A 20,696-nucleotide genomic window follows, 5' to 3' on the forward strand; every position below is an offset into this window, starting at 1 on the left:
TTTGCCAAAAAAAACACGTGGCCAAAACAGGTTACCACTTTATCAATCTGCAGGGGCTTACAGCTCCGGCCACCATCGCAACCGCTGCTCTGTATAATCCAGCCAGCAAAGGAGGCAATATGGACAAGTGAGGCCAGCTTCACTGCAGGAAACAAGCTCCGTGGTTTTACCGCCTTGGGTATGGAAAGTGTGCTGCAGTGGCCCCACGACAGTTCTTCTTTTGTTCTGGCAGGTTTGTACCATCCCATGGACACTTACCTACTTCCTTTAATATTTTTATTAAAGGAAAAAACACTTACCATATAGAAAGAAATGTTTTCCAAAATAATTTATTATAGCCCAAACATTGGATGGCTGGTTTGTCCCTCTAATACCCCATGTTCACATGTGTTAGAAAGAGCTCTCCATCTCTACAAGGCAGGATATAGAACATAGTAGTAACCAGACTGACAGGAGGCAACTACACAGAGCCTTGTGTATGGAATCAGATCTCAAAATCCAAAATGGCTTGTTAATTGAGAAAAAGAGATGAATATTTACCAGGGAGAATTTTTGAAGTCAGTTTTCCCTTGCGTTGCAGTCGTTTACCAAATGTTGCACACAGTTTTGGATAGAGGATAACTGTTAGATTGTTGGGACCCCCACCAATCACAAGAACAGGTACACCGTACCCCTCGGAGCCCCCTGAAACGGAGCAGCAATGCAAGCTGCCGCTCAATCTCTATGCAGGTTCCAGAAATAGGCGAGCACTGTACATGGTGGTCTCCAGAACTGCCAGAGAGATGAATGAAGCAGGGAGAGGGGGCGCTCCAAGGGGTACAGGGTCCCCATTCTTGTGATCGATGGGGGGTCCCAGCTTTTATGTAGAGCTTTGTTACCATGGTTACAAACTCCAAACAAGCCCTGCATAGTCTGATTCTGCAATCATAAGCCCTTCCATCTTTACCCCTGTGAATGTAAATGACTGAGCATTAGCTTACAGATAGAGGGACACATGACTGTAGGATCAGGGTTTCTCATCTGTAACTATGGAAACACACAGATCTGCATGGACACAAAACACTCAAACTGGGGTCATTTACAAATGTATTTAGTGTGCGGATTGTCCATAACTGCATGAACCAAGTTATTTCTTGATGATAGGGACATCTCATGGTTACCGAACATCTTCCAGTCAATTCAGAAGGCATACAAAAACTGTTTATACTGGTGGTAATGGTTGGAAAAATTACATACTTACATACTTGATACTGGCAAAGCATCTGTGTGCTTCCTGTTTCCACCACTAGAGGGCAACGTGTGTACTCAGTACTGTGGCCCTATGGTGCATGAGGACAGGTGACAAACCATGTATGCTTCTCATTTCTGAAGCACTTTCAGCTATAAAATTATTCTATAACAAAGGCTATTAACAAATATACATTTTTCTTCTCACTATAAAACCGGACATGACCACTACAAAGATGTGTGAGCTCAGTAATAAAAGCTGCCTTGTAGAGATGTGAAAAGCTCCCTGCCCCTTTATTACACAGTATTGTCATCAGCACTCCCGTGATGGCTGGATGTGCTAGTGACACAGCACGTCTACCTGTGGAAATGATGCAGTCTCACGTTAAACCACACTCCATAATACTGAGCCCCTCACCCATACCCCAATGTACATATCAACAGAAAAGTATGACGCTCACTAGGCTTCTTGTGAATCGGGCAGTAAGAAGGCTAAAGACGTGAGGACAAGAATGCCACATCTCCAGAAGATCGGAAACAAACATTCAATACTATACAAAGGCTATGGACGCCTTTGGGGGACAGTTTTTTTAAAATTTAATTTTACTCAATTTGGGCTAAAAATATATATATTTTTTCAATTGGTCTTTATTGAAAATGTTCAACTGTTTTTGCCCCTAAGTTCCAGCCTATCTGCAGAGTGTCTTACTTTCAGTTTCACACTGACGGCCGGATGTGTAGCCCTCATCTCTGAACTCCTGGCAGCTCATAAACAAACACTCATAGCTCAATTCTTATCAAACTGACAAGGCTATGGCTTAAATGAGAGTGTAGGACCTGTCAGGAGTTCAGTGTTTATGAGCTGCCAGGAGTTCAGAGACGAGGGCTACACATCCAGCCGTCAGTGTGAAACTGAAAGTAAGACACTCTGCAGACAGCCTGAAACTTAACCCTGTAGGGCAAAAACTGTTAAAAAGGTTTAACGAATACAAATTAAAAGAATGATTATCATCCCAAAATGAGTCAAATGCAATCATTAAAAAAAACTGCCTCTAAGGTGTTTGTAAACTGTGAGACTGCATTATATACCAAAGCGAGACAACACTAAAGATCGGTGGGGTACATCCTCTTCTCATGATTCCTGCACTGATGTCTTGAAGTCATAAAACAATTGACATGCTTCCTCACAGAGAGGCAACACAATGTTTAGGCAGTTGTACATATCCATAGAACTGAGAGGGGACAACTGAATTTGTATCCAACGAGTAAGACGCACAGGGACCCATCTGTTTTGTTGTCTAGTTGCCCCATGGCACAGTTTCCTCCGCACAATGAAGTCCTTGCCTTGCTCAGATCATATATACAGAACAGTCACTAAAAAAGCTGTTTTTTTCAGGTTGGCATTATTCTTCAGAGTTTGGAACATCTTTCCTCAGGCTCCCACATAATAATCCTACCAAGGTGAAACCAGTGTTATTTCACAGGAGCAAGTGTCCCTTGATTTCGGGCTGCAATCCAAGCCGTAAAGGTGTCTCTGTAAGACAAAAAAAAAAACATTAATGGCATATACACAAACTAAAAACAAGAATGCTAAAATTAATATAGCCCAAAGGTAAAAGCTCACAAGGCTAGACAAAAAATTCCATATATTGTGTATTGGCTGGTAAATCCAGGCACATTTAGTTGTCTTTGAATCCAGTGGTACACAGCCTGTGCCTTACTCACCTACAATGTTTCACCACGCACTCGTTGCTGCAGTACTCATTATCCCAATCCTTACTCTCTATAGGGGGATTCTCACATCCAGAACGTATGCACCGTGGCTGGGGAGATGGGCTGTGAGGGGGAGAACCCCTGACTATTTCAACATCCATCTGCGAAGGGGGAGACTCCTACAGAAAGAAATTAGAAATCACAATTAGAAAACACATCACCAAAATCTTTGAAGGGATTGTCTGGGAATACATCTTTTCACTGATGTCTGCAGCCTGGCTCCGCTATATAAAGATTCATACATACCTGCCCTGGTCCTATGAGCTGGCCCCTGCATGTCCATCTTCCGGACTGCCTCCGCTCAAGCTAGTCGCTGGCTGCAGCTCAGCAAGTAGCTATGCCCATGCCCAGGAGGAAGTAAATGTTGCGGACCAGAAGATGGAGATGCTGGAACCAGTGTGCAGGACCACAGAGGTAGGGAGCAGACGAGTACAAATCTTTCAATAGCGGAGGAAGACTGTGGGCATCAGTTAAAAATTAGGTGTTTCCGGACAAACTCTTTAAAGGAACACTACATTTTCTATGTGTATTGTATTTCTACAAAATGTTCATTAACAGTGATCTAATTAGAAAAAAAGAATAAGCACTAAATACAGAAAATGCACAAAACATAAAAAAATACCCCAGCAATCCTCCTCCATCATCTCCTATATTCCCATTTTGTCTCATATTACAATTTACTCTGAGAAATATAACAAGAAATCTGTCTCCCAGGAAATCAGCAATGTCCCCCTCTTCTCCTGTGACAAGTGGCTGGTCCCTTTCTGCTGTGTCTTGCCTGCAGCCGGACAAAAAGCCTGTTAGCCTGGGGGCTACATGGCAATCTTGGCCACGACACCTGGTGTGCAACCAAAGATCGCTGTGTAGTCCTGCAGCCATTAAACTGAGTGTGACTCGCACGCTGCCGAGATGGTGACCCCAGAATCAGAAAACATCCAGCGATTCTAGGATTTGTGATGCGCAATCAGCGTACCTTGTGGGTAGTAGCCAGCCCTGGATCATGTGCACAATGAACGGCAAGTGATCCAGAAAGTGTTGTAAGCCTAATTACACTGGGGAGTGCGGCGCTGGCCTGGTAGGACATTGTCATTATCATCATTGTGGTGTATCACTAGCAGTAAGCCACATGAAGGGGGGCATATTAGTTTAAAAAAAAACAACGCTGGAAAACCCCTTTAAAGGGAATCTGTCACCGGGATTTTAGGTATAGAGCTGAGGACATGGATTGCTAGATGGCCGCTAGCACATCCGCAATACCCAGTCCCCATAGCTCTGTGTGCTTTTATTGTGTAAAAAAACGATTTGCTATATATGCAAATTAACCTGAGATGAGTCAGAGCTTGAAAATATGACTCTTCTCTGGTCACACAAGCAAGATATGACTCTTATGTTAATTTGCATATGTATACAATCAGGTTTTTTTTACACAATAAAAGCACACAGAGCTTTGGGGACTGGGTATTGCGGATGTGCTAGCGGCCATCAAGCAACCCATGTCTCAGCTCTATATACAAAATCCTGGTGACCGGTTCCCTTTAAACTGGCTTATTTGCATATAGCAACCAATCAGATTCCACCTTTCATTTTTCGGAGCTCCTTTAGAAAACAAAAGGTGACATCTAATTGGTTGCTATGAGCAACTAAGCCAGTTTTACTTTACACCAGTTTGATAAATGACCCCTACATTGTTTTGGTTTAGTCATTTTTAGGGGTTTGTCGCATTCTATGTGGTTTTCTCTAGTCTGTTTCCTATAAGCATATTTTTTTTATATATATTTCTTTAATAGACACTTTTTCAATTACTTATGCTTGAGATTTAGGCTAGGTCTACATGACGACATTTGTCGCGCAACAACTTTTATAATGATAGTCTATGGTGTCGCAATGTGACAGCAGAAGAAAAATCCATCTCAAATGGATTTTCTGCAACTGTCGCGTCGCAGCATGTCGCATTACGACACCATAGACTATTATTATAAAAATTGTCACGTGACAAATGTCGTGTAGACCTAGCCTAAATCTTAAAGGGTTTATCCAACCCCTATAATGACCCTCCCCTCCCCACAGGCACCTCATATAGATTATAATTAACCTGCTCACAGGCACCCACGTCAATCCTGATCCCTGCATGGCCACCGCTGCATCTCCCTGTTGCACAGATTAAAATATCTGGCGACTAGGGGGGGGATTATTGGTTGGATGTTTTCTGGTAGCCAATAGTAGGCTGCGATGGGGATGAGCCTCCCTAGCATCACGAGTGACGTCAGTATTATTCTTGCTAGAAGTTCACAGCAGTCTGCAGTAAAGGTACTGCTGGGTGTTACCAGTAATGGGCATCTCACTCTATCCAATCAGTGCCGCTGGTCAGACTGTGCAGAGACAACCCCCAAACTGGTAACACCCATCTGTACCTTTACTGCAAGCTGCTAGCAATTCATTCATAACTTCTAGCAGGAACAATATAGAGCCATAGGAATAGGTGCTTCTGAATTATTACATGGGGAATGCACGTACTTACTAAAACAGACATGTCTGGAACGGCAACAGCTCTTCTCCAAATACATTTTCATGATAAACATTTATTTTTATATAATTTTTGGCGATTGTTTTAATTTGTTTAGATGTCACAAATGTATTTTTTTTCTTTCATTTCACTCATCTCTATGTACTTTCCTCAGTCCCGCTAAAAAGATAGAACATGTCCTATTCTTGTCTGTTTTGCGGACAAGAATAGGTATTGTTACAGTGGGTCCGCAAAATACATACAGACGCATGAATGCACCCTAAATCTGCACAGGTCACAGAGCGTGACCTAGAAAAATCTACAGTAGAAGTCAATGGGGTCAGCTCCTGTCCATTGTGACTATAGACCAAGTGGCTGCTCTCGAAAAACAGGAAGCTTGACAAAATTTAGGTCTAAAAATTTGATTTAAATAATTATTTCTGATGAAGAATTCCCTTTAAATGAATAGATTTGTTTCAGGTGTCTCCCTTTCACCTTTTAAAGCATGTATGAGCAATACTTTAGATTATACACATATTTCCCCTGGCTTCCCCATAAACATGCATGTTGACCTCATTATAACCCCATCATAAAACTGGAAAACGATCCCAAAAAGGTTGCCTTTTTTACTGTAGCTTTTACCCCAATAGTGACCTAACAAATTTTAGCTTTAACAACCAGCAACATTTTCCCGACCAGTTATGACCATCGGTCATAACTTTATTTTATTCTTCAATTTAGCAAACCAATTTGCTTTAGTGTCGCTGAATTCCAAGAGCATTAAAAGGTTTCATTTTCTGACGACATAACTGTGTGAGGGCAATTAGTAGTTTTCATTGATACCATTTTGGCTTTTCGACCTCTACATTCGTCGGTAGGGGTTGTCTTCTCCCTGGCTGTGACGCTGTCCAATCGCTGCGGACCGCTTTACAGCCAGGAAGAAGACATGCTGTTCTCACGACATCTTGCATAAACTGCATATGCGAGCAAGCAATTCCCGACGGACGCCATTGCGGCCAGAGATGATGCAACAGGCAGAAGAGAAATGTCTTCTTCCTGGCTGTGAAGCATAGATTGTCAGCTCTAAAAACAAGACACTGATCGTGGCTCTAGCTTAATTATAGCCTAAGAAAAAGCCCTCAAAACGGTCCCCCCACCCGCCTCCTGCGGCAGCCACATAGCCGTAAGTTTAAAACAGTTAAATACTTTTCTGTCCTATATGATCAGTGGAACATAGATTAGCTCATAGGGCAACTGAAACTTACTTCTTGAACAACTTCTGTTACTACTTCTAAATGTTCCGGTGACACGGAGACCTCCGGTGAGGTGGGTACGTTGATAATGGGGATGGTTTTTGCTTGGACTTGAACAGTCTGTGGTGGTTGCGGTTGTAGAGGAGGGGGTATGATCTTGATCTGCAATGGAGGTGGCTGATGCATACTGAGCCGCACTTTCTGCATAGGCTGCAATGGTGGGGGTGACTGAAGTATAGCAATGGATGGCTGCTGTGCCGGGGCCATCTGAAGTAGACGTGGGGGCTGCTGCATCTGCTGTAACGGTGGAGGATGTAAGCGTGGGGGTAACTGTCTCGATGCTTGAAGTACAGAACGTGTAATTCGCGCTTGTGGGCTGGGCTGTAACTGATGAAGAGGAAGGCCTCTGGAAGTTACCACAGTGGCCGGGATTACGGTCACCATGCCTTGAGACATTGCAATAGATGTGGGAATTTGTCCTGCCTGCAGCATTTGCTTTGAAATGATTATTTTAGCAATGCTGGGCTGAGGAGGGGCAGCTAACTGGGGTGGTGGTGGTGTAGGGGCAGGGGGTGGAGTTGGTGCTTGGGTATTAGTAGGTGCAGGTGGCGGTGAAGCACACGGTGGAGCACTAGAAACTGTCACAACAGAAGGGGATGGAACTGGTGATTCCGTAAGTACAGCCGGTGCAGCAGAAGGGTCAAGTTCCATGGTCTCAACAACAACCTATTTAAATTAAATAGAAAAGCATTAAACAGCATCCAATGGGTACAATAATGCATTACACATGGCTGTCTGAGGTGCTTAAATCAGGTGTGGTTACAACAATATAGTTAAAAATTACTTCTTTCCAAAAGCTTTTAGAATTCTATAATTATCAAATCCAGGTGTCAATTTGTGTTTAAATGAGAAAAATAAAAACTTTAAAAAAAGTTGCCTATTTCAACTATACAACATATGCCCCAAAATGTGTATACATGAAATCACTTACTACAGCTATTTTATGTGTGGTACATAATTATGCATAGGCTGGGCAATAACAGGTCTCTTTTACACTAATAATACACGTTTCTAGAGGCTGAATAAACCCATTACCTACCAGATAATAACTCTGGAAAATGGATAGATATGTAAATCTGTGCTAGCTACACAGTTTTTGCTACTGTCACACTAATTGCTTCCAAATTGAAACTATTATTACCGACATGGATCCTTTACTCAATGGCAGCCTGAAAGAAGGACCAGTCACAAGAAATGCGATGTAATCACAAGGCAGCATATTATAGAGCAGGAGGAGCTGAGCAGATTGATGTATAGTTTATGAGAAACGATTCAGTAAAACTTGGCATTTATATTTATGCTATTTCTGACTTCATTGTTCACGAGGTGTTATCAGTGACAGCTATGTATACACACTTACACAGAGAATGCTATCAATCACTGATAACACCTCCCCTGTGTACATCTATCAGTGACTGACATCTATCTCTGTATACACACTTACACAGAGAATGCTATCAATCACTGATAACACCTCCCCTGTGTACATCTATCAGTGACTGACATCTATCTCTGTATACACACTTACACAGAAAATGCTATCAATCACTGATAACACCTCCCCTGTGTACATCTATCAGTGACTGACATCTATCTCTGTATACACACTTACACAGAGAATGCTATCAATCACTGATAACACCTCACACATGAAAAACAAAGTCAGAAAATGGAGAGACTGAAATACATAAATTACAAGTTTTACTGAATTCTTTTTCCACAAAACTATACATCAATCTACTCCGCTCCTCCTGCTCTATAACATGCTGCCTTGTGATTGCACTGTAATTTGTGGCGATAGGTCAAATTTAAACTTCAATCTACTTTACAGCATGCAGTGTACTGTGGCTTCATCACATGGAACTGCAGCCTACACACTCGCAATTTACAGCCTGAGGAGATATACAGTGTGTGCAAATGCCTTCAAAGAGCAGTCCACCTAAAACACATAAAAATACATTTCTGCTGCTCTCACAGACAGATTCTGCATTACAGATAATTTTTACCTGTGACATCTGGTTTTCCTTGTACAATGCCAAAGCCTTCAAATATTCCTTTTTTGCAGCTTCTGTTTTCCGTTTGTAAACCTTAGGAAAAAAATAGAACTACTAAGAAAGAACCTTTTCTAAACAAATTGGAACCAGTGCCTTCTTAAACAGCTGATCGTGGGGGTCCCAGGTTTCAGACACCTACTGATCAGATACTGACGACCTATCCCGAGGACTGCTCATCAGTATCAAAATCTCGTAAAACCCCTTTAATAGGCAACCTGCAACAGTTACCTGCTTCTGCTCTTCTCCAAGGCTATCCCACATCGAAGCCACAATTTTGGATACTTCCCCAAAAGTGGCATTGGGGTTTTGTCCCTTGATGGCCGCTTGGGTGTCCCGGAAAAACAGAGCATATGCAGAAAGTGGTTTTTGAGGCTCATTGGGATTTTTCTTCTTCCGTTTTTTGGAGGCTTTCTGTTTCTTTGCTTGTTCAACAACAATATTCTTAGGGGCAGTTATCTGTAAGTGGAACAGCAATGTGAAAATACAGTCAGGTCTGCAGATAACCGAAGAGGGATAATGTCAAGGCATAATGATGCAAAATCATGAGGGCAACACAAAAGTGGTATGAAACAAATACTACGTGCGGGTTCATATTAGGCTACTTTCACACTGGCGTTTTGGTTTCAGTTTGTGAGATCCGTTTCAGGGATCTCACAAGCGGTCCAAAACTGATCAGTTTTGCCCTAGGGCATTATGAATGGAAAAGGATCCGCTCAGAATGCATCAGTTTGCCTCTGTTCTGCCCTGGCACACAATGTAAGTCAATGGGGACGGATCCGTCCCCCATTGACTTTCAATAGTGTTCAAGACGGATCCGTCTTAGCTATGTACGGATCCATTCTGAACGGATGCATGCGATTATATTATCAGTGCGGATCCGTCTGTGCAGATCCATGATGGATCTGTACCAAACGTGAGTCTAAAAGTAGCCTTATAAACAAAACTATAGTAGCCAATATGGGGGAACCGCCCAAGCCCCAAACACTGTAGCGTGTTTCTCATTGGGCGAGCAGTCCCACCGCATGTGGACCGCAGCAAACGACCATCCCGAGCAAATAATGCATACAAAGGAGGACGCCAGCGCGGTCCACATGCACCACAAAAACATCCTACACAGACTGGAGCATTGTGCGGATGAAAATACAATTCTATAAATCACTGAAAAAAATGCACCAAACAGATATGTCACTGACTATACTAGCTAGTATAGTCAGTGACATATCTGTTTGGTGCATTTTTTTCAGTGATTTATATAAAAGTAGCCTTAGTTGAAAATGGTGTACATTACTTGATGCCAAATCAAGAAAACCCCATGTAACTTACTTGTAATACAATAAATAAACTCACCCTTCTAAAGTCTTCCATGTCCTCATCATGCAGAGAGCTGGTTGGAGAAGGGGTAGGAGAAAGATGATCCTCAGGAGACTGAACTGGAGGTAAAATAGTACCACCGCCAAGGCTCAGGCCTAGCTGGGAGCTCAGCTCGGACTGATCAATAGTAGTTAGCTGATTATGAGCCAGAAGACCAGATGATATGTCGGTCATTGAAACATCTATGGTGACTGGGGGATTGGCACTGTACGCGGTGACAATAGGGTGGTCCAAATCCTGTATTAACAATTAGTAACACTAATTATCAGTGCAGTACTCCACAGACATGGCAAAACACCACTTTTTACACAGCCACTGCTCTGTAAAGACAAAAAATCTTTTACCATGGTTAATCCAGACCCAAGCAGTCCTCCAGTTTGCTCCATAACCTCGTGAGTCATCTCCACTGGCATGTCCAGAGTCTGTACTCCATATTGTGCCGCAAATCCTGCATCTTGGACTCCAGTAGGATCCTCAAGGTCATCAAAGTGTCCAACCACATCAGAGACTGCCAAAGAAGGGTCAGAATCTAGAGAAATAGGTGGGATCTCAAATTCCTCATCCCCTAGGCTTGGTGTATGAAATGTCTGTATGGAAGAATTAAGAACATTACCATACATTTACCAGTATTGGAATATTATATATATATATATATACACACACACACACACAGCAGAGACTAAGTGACAGCAAAGCATTTACCATATATAATCCAATAGAAAAAGTTTTGAAAAGTTAATTTCTTCCCACTGCCTTTTTCCAGAAGTGACTACTACTACTACACAATATATAGTAGACCTTACGTCGCTATGTGATGTGGTCTCCTAATAGTTCTGAAGTGGAGTGAGCCAGCTGGAGGTCTGGACACATACAAGATGAGCAGTACCAGTGTCCTAGGGCGGACAAGCTGCCAGTTACTAGGGTTAGTTTGAGATAAGATAATGAATGATCAGTATGGGGGGTGGGGGGTTGGGGGGGGGGTATAGCACTGTGGAATTTGTACTCCTTCCTTCCAAGGATAAATCCCCCTCCTATCTAGGGGCAGGTTATACACAGAATGGATGCCTTTATGCTTCCCCTCACATAGGTAAGTGCTAATTATTATTTTAAGGGATTCTTTCATCAGTTTTTAAGAGGGACAATTATACTTAGGACAAGGTGCCATGGAGACTCAAGATAGGCTTAGGGTACTTTCACAATTTCGGCAGAGGATTCCGGCAGGTAGTTCCGTCGCCGATACTGCCTGCCGGATCCGTCAAAATGTATGCAAACTGATGGCATTTGTCAGACGGATCAGGATCCTGATCTGTCTGGCAAATGCATTGAAATGCCGGATCCATCTCTCTGGTGTCATCCGGAAAAACGGATTCGGCATTTATTTTTTTCACATTTTTTGCGGTCTGAGCATGCGCAGACTGCAATGCCGGATCCGTTTTGCCGTTTTCCGGGGCCAGATCCGGCATTAATGCGTATCAATGGGGAAAAAATGCCGGAGTGTTCCGTATTATCTCGGTCCTGAAAAGTCAAAAAGACTGAACTGAAGACAGCCAGAAAAGAAATCCTGCGCCTGCGCCGTCCACTTCTGTATTTGGCGCAGTGAGTGAAGGACACGCTCCTGGTGCTGGCTTCCTCACTGCGCCGACTACGTCACAGTGAGGAAGCTGGCACCAGGAGCCACTGCGCCTGTGCCAAATACAGAAGTGGACGGCGCGGGATTTCATCAACGATGCTGCGAACTTGGACATCAATCAAGATGAGCGGGGCGGGCTAGACAGAGGACCTGGGCGGGATAAATGGTTAGTAGACAGAGCCTTCTAGGTGCTGAATCTACGCCCACATAGCACCTAGAGGCTCATTAGCATATTGTAAAAGTGTGGAGAACGGCGGCAGGGACAAATGTAAAAGTAGTGCTGATATTAGAACATCGCTAATGTCAGTCAGCTACATAACAGTAATTCTGATGGTAGAAACCCTTTAATGCTGGTCTCTATTGAGGATATGTGTCATGCATGCATAGACTGATTTACTGGTGTAATAGTGAATAAAAAAAATAAGCCCTGAAATGTTCTGCTTTTTGCACTCACCTCTGTCCCAGTCAAGAAGGGGTGTCCAGATCCTGTGATGGTCAGGTAACTGTCATTCCCCCCAGGAAACTGCAGATTAGAAATTCACAATCACATACAAGCATTGTAAGGGAAATCTTCAGCTACAGACATGTACACTTTAGCTCTAGTTTTAAGAGGTAATCTAGGCATCCTACATGTTACCAATTAACTGGAAGCAAATAAGTGGAATTAGATAAGCTTCCAATGAGTCATGCCGACCCAGCCATACTGTCCCTGAGCTGTAATGATTAATGCCCATCTATACACTAAGTACCACCCATGTGCCCCTTATGGGACGGAGTTGGTTCCAACCTGAACTGTTCAGAAGTCAGTAGCTACAAATAAATCTTCTTTCATACAAGGAGCTGTGAGTTCAGAGGGTGAGGAGTCGCTGTTTCTGCCTGGTTATCTCCGGTGTCCGGATCCAGAGACTGCACTGTCTGCCTGATGTCACTCAGCACATGTCCAAGTCACGTAAAGGGGATTTAAAAAATAGATTAAAACTTCAATCTTTCTCTATATATATATATATATATATATATATATATATATATATATAAACAAATGAAGGGAAGCAGCACTGCAATGCTACAAGGATGGTCATTCACCCAGTGTCAGACAGCAGTCATTCTACATTTCTATGGGATCGTGGCCACAAGCAGTGTCACCAGGTACCTTACCCTAAGGCTCCTTTAACACAAGTGACTTTTTCGCGCAGGTGCAATACAAACATGAAGGCACAGCACCCGCACTGAATCCTGACCCATTCAATTCAATGGGTCTGTGCACATGAGCGTCTTTTTCACTCAGTTCTATATTCTGCGTTTTTCACGCAGCCCCGGCCCCATAGAAGTGAATGGGGCTTCAGTGAAAAATGTATTGCATCCGGATGCAAGTACAGAGCGTTTTTCACTGATGGTTGTTAGGCTACTTTCACACTGCCGTTTCTGGGTCCGCTTGTGAGATCCGTTTCAGGGCTCTCATAAGCGGCCCAAAACGGATCAGTTCAGCCCCAATGCATTCTGAATGGAAAAGGATCCGTTCAGAATGCATCAGTTTGGCTCCATTCAGCCTCCATTCCGCTCTGGAGGCGGACACCAAATCACTGCTTGCAGCGTTCGGGTGTCCGCCTGGCTATGCGGAGCCAAACGGATCCGTCCTGACTTACAATGTAAGTCAATAGGGACGGATCCGTTTTTTCACTGACACAATATGGTGCAATTGAAACTGGATCCGTCCCCTATTGACTTTAAATGTAAGTCAGGACGGATCCATTTTGGATTTTTTTTTTTGAATAATGCAAACGGATCCGTTCTGAACGGATACAAGCGTTTGCATTATCGGTGCGGATCCGTCTGTGCAGATACAAGACGGATCCACACCAAACCCAGGTGTGAAAGTAGCCTTAACAGAGCGTTCAGACCTGAGCGTTCTGAAACGAGCGCTCTGTATGCGCGATTGTACCGGCGTTTACAATCGCGTATACAGAGACAGGCGAACACACATTGTCGCGCGTTCCTGAAAGTCTATGTACGGGAACGCACGACAAAACGCCTCAAAAAAGCTCAAGAACTTGTTTGAGCGTCGGGCGTTTTACAGCGCGATCGTACGCGCTGTAAAACGCCCAGGTGAGAACCATTCCCATAGGGAATCATTGGTTTCTCCTTGTTGAGCGTTTTACAGCGCGTAGGAACGCGCTGTAAAACGCTCAGGTGTGAACTTAGGGTAAGGCCCCATGCACACGGCCGTTGTTCACGGCCGTGGAACCGCGGCCTGGATCCCTTCCTGTGAGCTGGAGCGCACGGCGTCACTGGTTGCTATGACGCCGTGCGCCCCCTGCTGCCGGCACAGTACAGTAATACACTGGTATAGATCATACCAGTGTAGTACTGTATTGCGGCGGCAGCAGGGAGCGCACGGCGTCATAGCAACCAGTGACGCCGTGCGCTCCAGCTCACAGGAAGGGATCCAGGCCGCGGTTCCACGGCCCGCACACGGCCGTGAACAACGGCCGTGTGCATGGGGCCTAAGAGACGTTTGTAAGCCTTCAGTTTTTTATCACGTGCGTGAAAAACGCATTGCACTCGCGCGGAAAAAAACTGACTAAACTTGCTTGCAAAATGGTGCGAGTTGCCCTCAATGCATCCGTATCGTTCGTGTAAAAGAGGCCTAAAGGGGTTGTCCATCCTTGTGAAAATTTATAAAACCCCGGCCTGAGACGAACACTTCCTTGCTCCCAGATGATCGTTCTAGCTTCTTGGGTCCACTGCTGTCTGCACCAGACTTTCAGTGCCGCAGGTAAACAACTGGCTGCTGCAGCCAATGACTGGTCACAGCAGTGACTTATTCCCCAAGCAGCACATCACTAGATAATTGGCGCCTGGAGGATACGTAACTTCTTCAGCGGCGCATGTGACCCCTGTACACTTATCTGCGGAATGGGAAGTCTGCAGAAAACAGTAGTGGACCCAAGAAGGTGAATAGGTAAGTATGCTTCACCCAGCAGGGTGTGAGGTTTTAAAAAAAATTGATATGGGGCTGGACAACCACTTTAAAGGAGTATTCCGGTTTTGCAATTTTCAGCATCACTTACTATTAGTGATTGTTTATCTGTAATGCCCCGTTTTTCTGCACTCCATCGCAGTCACGCGACTGTGTTGGTTCCCGATGACATCACGTCTATATCTGAGGAGTGGCAAGGCTTGCATGGCTCTGGCCCGTCAACACATCAATGACCTAGCCTTAAGTTTGTCCGTTTTACAGACAAGGTTAGGACATTTCTACTGAAGAATAATGGCGCCATGCACTCAGATGGAATCCGCAATTTGTGGGCCGCAAACCACTTACGGCCACGTACATGAGCCCTTAGGACAGGGTTTTTGTCCAGCAGGGCTTCAAGCAGGCTTTGACGTGTGATGTTCAAGCTGGAAGGAGAGGCAGAGACCTGATGCTTCAGACACTCCCCGTGATGTAAACGCAGGGCGCAGGTCACACATCACAATTACCCTCATGCACTCAGAATTTCATCATCTGGCTTAGGCTACACTCATACGTCCGTTGTTCTGGGTCTGCATCCGTTCCACAATTTTGCAAAACAGGTGTGGGCCCATTCATTTCAATGGGGGTGCAAAAGATGCTGTGCGCATCCGTAGTTCTGTTCCGCAGCCCTGCAAAAAAATATAGAGCATGTCCTAATCTTGCCTGCAGACAAGAATAGGCATTTCTATCGCAGGGCTGGCCATGTGCGGTCCGCAAAACACTTGTGGGCATCTGAATGGACCCTTATATAATGCAGTCAGGTTCAATGCTGGTAGGGTTTTTTTCCCTGCAAAACCAGAACACCCATTTAACTGCCAAACTAGGCAATCGGTGAAATGAGTATCTGGTGCCTGTATAATCCCTGTATCATACAGGCAATTACATCCACAGCAGATATTTATCACACTGATTGCTTGCCCTTTAAGAAACTCCCCCATCTCTCCCTGAATATGATACGAGCATTAGAGGGGGCCACGGCAGGAACTACATAGATATAGGGACAATTCAGGTTGGTATATATCATTTATTAAGTGTGAGATTGAGTACACAGATGGTGATTATCATAGCTCTGCCCACTTTGGCTTAAATACGGACCACTTGTTTTTTCCTGGCCCCCCATTAGGTGTCCTTTGTGCTCTGTGTTTGTGCTCCTGTTACAGCCAGTGCTTTTATTCTATTTTTCTCTTCAATAACTACATTGTTGTGTCTTGCAGTTGAGCAAGGGTTTTTGGTTGACATATTTAGGAGTGCCCTGTCATGTGGTTTAGTACATGAGGGTCTATATTATAATGGAGGCTTGTGCCATCTCTTGAGGATGCCAGCTGTATTATACTCTCACTGCCAAGATAAGAATTCATTCCGATGCAGTCTAACCCTTCAGATGCCACAATCAAATAGTGACCGAGGCATCTGACCCGTTAGAGGGGCTCAAACACGACTACCCTCAGGCCTGCCACATTCCAGGATGGAACAGAATACATATGGGAAGCCATACAATATCCCTATAAAGAATGGAATAAAAAGTTACACAGCTCTGTTCAAATTAAAAACCCAATTTTTTTACAGTTGCACAATATAGTAGAGGTAACCCAAAGGAGGGAATTCAAAATGACAACTTCCCCGCATACGGCTATGCTGAAACAAATAAAAAGGTATGGCTTTAGAAATGTGGAGATCAAAAAAGAAAAAAGAAACTTGCCAAGCCCTAATACCACACGGGCCGGCAGCCTTAAAGGGGTTTTCTGGGATTGTAATATTGATGACTTCTCCTCAGGATAGTTAAAGGGGTTCTGCAATCCTCTGGAATAGATCATCAGCTTCTGATCGGCAGGGGTCCGACACCCAGGACCCCCGCCGATCAGTTGTTCGACAAGGCAGCGGTGCTCCAGCAGCGCCGCGGCCTTCTCACTGTTTACCGCAGACCCAATGACATCACGACTAGTATCAACTTGCCTGGGTGGGGATAAGCTCCATTCAAGTGAACAGAGCTTAGCCCCGTCCAGGCCAGTGATACTAGTCTACGTCACTGGTACGGCGGTAAACAGTAAGAAGGCCACGGTGCTACTGGAGCGCTGCTTTCTCAAACAGCTGATCAGCGAGGGTCCTGGGTGTCGGACCCCCGCCAATCAGAAGCTGATGATCTATCCAGAGGATAGATCACCAGTTTAAACAAAGTCCAGAACCCCTTTAATCAATATCAGATCTGCGGCAGTCCTGATCAGCTGGTTGAAGAGTAGGCTGTGCTCTGTGCAAGCGCTGCCATCCTATACCTGCTCGCTGGCAACAGGTAATTACAAGCCGTCCCATACACTGGAATAGAAAGGAGCCGCCCCATTGAATTATACAGAAAATGCAGTGCAACCTGCAGGCCTTGTGTAAGAGCAGGAGGAGCTGAGCAGTTTCATTCCTCTTATGTGTTTTATTTTTTTTTTTTACGTTAAAAAGCCACAAAACCGTGGTTTTGCAACTTTTTAAATGCCATTGTGACTTCAGTCGCTACTGCCATTTTTATGCCGGCCTCACCAGTATCTGAAAAGGGGATTGGCAAGGTGGGGGGGCCATCAGCCCCAGCACATAATTTACGCCAGAAAGTGGTGTAGAAAAGAAGTGAAATCTACAGCAGCTCTGAGCGGTGGTAGCTCAGACGGCGTCTAGGTGTACACACTAAGGCCACAGATCGGTAATATAAGGATACAGCCCCTGTGCACGCCGGATTGTTATCACGTGCAGTGAGGGGCAGCCACAAGGATATGGGAAAAAAGCACAACCTCAAAGAAATACGGATAGCGCTTGGGATGAGGCCTGCATCACATGCTGCCTTCAGACTGAACCGCTGTTCATGGTGAGTGTCCATACAATATATTTGGCACAGAAATGATTCCGGCGTTCCCAGGGAGAGCCATTATTTTATCACTGTTGGGGTCTACCATCTAGGACCCCCTCCAATACAGAGAATGAAAGAGCAGCAGGTCCCCCTGCACATTGGTGCTCCATTCAAGGGAAAGCCACCACTACACGGGGGGTGCCAGGTCTGAAGCCCCCTCCCATCACCACCGTGTAGGACAGGACTGTAGAGCTTCCTCACCTTGCTTTGCCCATACATGTCAAGCATAAGCTGAAGCGCCGCAGCGTCCAGAGAAGAAGAAGCCTCCTCCCCCGCCGACAACAAATGCCGGCCAGAAAACGCAGCGCCCCCATCGGCACTGTCACAATCCGCGCTCGTAAAGAAATGGAGGTCCATTCATTAACAACTCGTCCCACACTCTGCTAGAACATATAGGGTTAAGTGCGAAGCCTAACTCCAGCCACAAGCAGCGAGCGATACGGTGTGCTTCTGAGGCGCCACGTGCGCTCCACGCCGAAGAATCACCTCACAAACACACGTATCCACAACACTGCAGCCCGCGCCCCGGGACGTCACCAGCCGCCGGCCCAATGAGAGGCCGCACCCGCGTCACGTGACAGTCCCCGCCACAACTGCACATAACGAGCAAGGAAGGAAGCAAGAGTTCGAAGCTCCTCTTGGCAACAGTGTAATCACAGACACAACTAGCAGAGCAGTCTTTACTACAGCGCATGCGCTTCACCCCCTTCACCCCCAATCATAAAAACCTCAGCTGCAGCAATGCAGCCTGGGCCTCATTCAGACAGCCATAATGTATTGTCTGGGATGTAAAACCCCATCGTTCTCAGGTTATGTTCGGTATGGCAGCTCGCCTTTATTTACTTGAATGGGCGTAAGGTGCAATACCAGCCATGGCCTGTGGACAAGTGTGGCACTGTTTCTGTGAAGAGTTTTTTATTTTTCATATATTGGACAACCTCTTAATAAGCACCACGACCATATATATAAGCATTAAAGGGGTATTCTGGTAGCATCATTACTCACCTTACCAATCCCCCACTGCCCTCTCCATGGTGGAGGCAGCTTGGACAGCCCCTTGGCAGGAAGTGACTGGCTAAGTCACCAGTCCAAGCCACTGTGGAGCCTGAAAGTGCAGAGGAATGGGGACTGGAGCAGCGGTGGGGGATCGGTAAGCTACTGGTGGTTTATTTCATGCCACTCCGTCCCCGTTGGTCAGGAAAACTTAGGTGGCCACAGACACCATCCATCCATCTAATCCAACTAGGATAAGTCATTATCAGACACCCCTTCCCCTAGATTGACAGCAGTAGGCATCAGATATGGCCATGTCTTCTTGTGCCTGGTCTGCCGGCCTTAGCGCTTGTTCTGTGTTCTCCTTCTCTCCAAGTGCTGAGACCTGTTATCGGTGCCAGCGCTCTATCTCCTGGTCTTGGCGCAAGCAAAAAAAAAACTCACGAGCAGCATGTGTTTCTTTTAATGGAGTTCTGCATAATTTTTTTTTTTTTTAATCAATACTTTTTTCTTTTTCCCCATACAGCATACCACAGAAAGTGACCTCAGATAGGGGCCTCAGTACAGACATCACTAGCTGATCAACGGGGGTCCAGCACCCTGCACCCCACCCCACCCCACGCACCGGAACTGCAAACCAATAGTCGCAGCGCACCCCCGACAATCTGCCAGTGACGTCCTATCTATGCATTCTCAAAGAGCAGAGTTGGGCATATTGACATCTACCATGCCAGATCCTTCCGGCACACCAAGGGCCTGCAAACAGCTGATGTGCATGGAGTCAGAGCCCTGCTGTTCTGATGCAGATGACCTGTCTTAAAGGGGTTGTCCGGGTTCAGAGCTGAACCCGGACATACCCTTATTTTCACCCCGGCAGCCCTCCTGAGCCTGGCATCGGAGCATCTCATGCTCCGATGCGCTCCCGTGCCCTGCGCTAGATCGCGCAGGGCACAGGCTCTTGTGTTTACAATAACACACTGCTGGGCGGTAACTTCCGCCCAGCAGTGTGTTCGGTGACGTCACCGGCTCTGAGGGGCGGGCTTTAGCTCTGCCCTAGCCGTTTTACTGGCTAGGGCAGAGCCAAATCCCGCCCATCAGTGCCGGTGACGTCACCGGGGTTCCTGTCAGCCCCATAGAGAGCCCCGGTACGTCACCGGAACTCAGAAAATGCCTTTGCCCTGCGCGATTTAGCGCAGGGCAAAGGAGAGCATCGGAGCATGAACTGCTCCGATGCTCATGTCAGGGGGGCTGCCAGGGGGAAAATGGAGGGCTGTCCAGGTTCAGCTCTGAACCTGGACAACCCCTTTAAGGAAAGGCCACAAATATTAAAGGGGGTTATGCAGGTCTTTTGAACAGACGACCTAATCTTACCTTTGACGGATGTGCATACGTTTCAATACGTTTGTGGCAGTAGACCCGCAGTCAGGCTGGTGATGTGGGAAGTTCAGGTCACAGGACCAGTGTAAAGCGCTCTTTACACGGGCCGAGAATTCGCCAGATAACCGCTAACGAGTATTCATAGGAACGCTCATTAATGATTATCTGGCGGTGTAAGGCTCCATTCACACGTCCGCAATGTGTTTTGCGGATACACGGAGCCACGGATCCGCAAAACACGGAAAGCGGCAATGTGCGTTCCGCATTTTGCGGACCGCACATTGCCGGCACTAATAGAATATGCCTGTTCTTGTCCGCAATTGCGGACAAGAATAGGACATGTTCTATTTTTTTGCGGAAACGGATGCGGAAGTGCGGATCCGCAAATGTGGATGCGGACAGCACATTCCGGCCCCATTGAAAATGAATGGGTCTGCACCCGTTCCGCAAAATTGCGGAACGGATGCGGATCCATTTTGCGGACGTGTGAATGGACCCTAAAGGTTACCCGATGAACAAACTAAACGCTTGTTCGTCGGGTAATATGCGTGTTTATGC

At 45.6% G+C, this 20,696-nt stretch overlaps 1 protein-coding gene across 3 annotated transcripts in view; it reads right to left on the reverse strand.

Annotated features, from left to right (window-relative positions):
- Positions 1-313: 313 nt before the first annotated feature.
- Positions 314-20,696, reverse strand: part of TOX4 (TOX high mobility group box family member 4) — a 40,458-nt gene continuing 20,075 nt past the window's right edge. For 2 of the 3 annotated variants that reach the window (XM_044274624.1, XM_044274630.1), the window contains 8 exons: positions 12,326-12,394; positions 10,586-10,828; positions 10,218-10,478; positions 9,099-9,326; positions 8,823-8,903; positions 6,769-7,482; positions 2,953-3,119; positions 314-2,761 (listed from right to left, as the gene is read on the reverse strand). In XM_044274624.1, coding sequence (XP_044130559.1) covers positions 2,701-2,761; positions 2,953-3,119; positions 6,769-7,482; positions 8,823-8,903; positions 9,099-9,326; positions 10,218-10,478; positions 10,586-10,828; positions 12,326-12,394 — 1,824 coding nt within the window. In that variant the 3' untranslated portion in view covers positions 314-2,700. Of the gene's footprint in view, positions 2,762-2,952; positions 3,120-6,768; positions 7,483-8,822; positions 8,904-9,098; positions 9,327-10,217; positions 10,479-10,585; positions 10,829-12,325; positions 12,395-17,969; positions 18,658-20,696 lie in introns of those variants that run through there. The other variant, XM_044274615.1, reaches the window with a different exon arrangement.

Source organism: Bufo gargarizans, chromosome 1 (assembly GCF_014858855.1).
Source record: "Bufo gargarizans isolate SCDJY-AF-19 chromosome 1, ASM1485885v1, whole genome shotgun sequence".
Taxonomy (NCBI): Eukaryota; Metazoa; Chordata; class Amphibia; order Anura; family Bufonidae; genus Bufo; species Bufo gargarizans.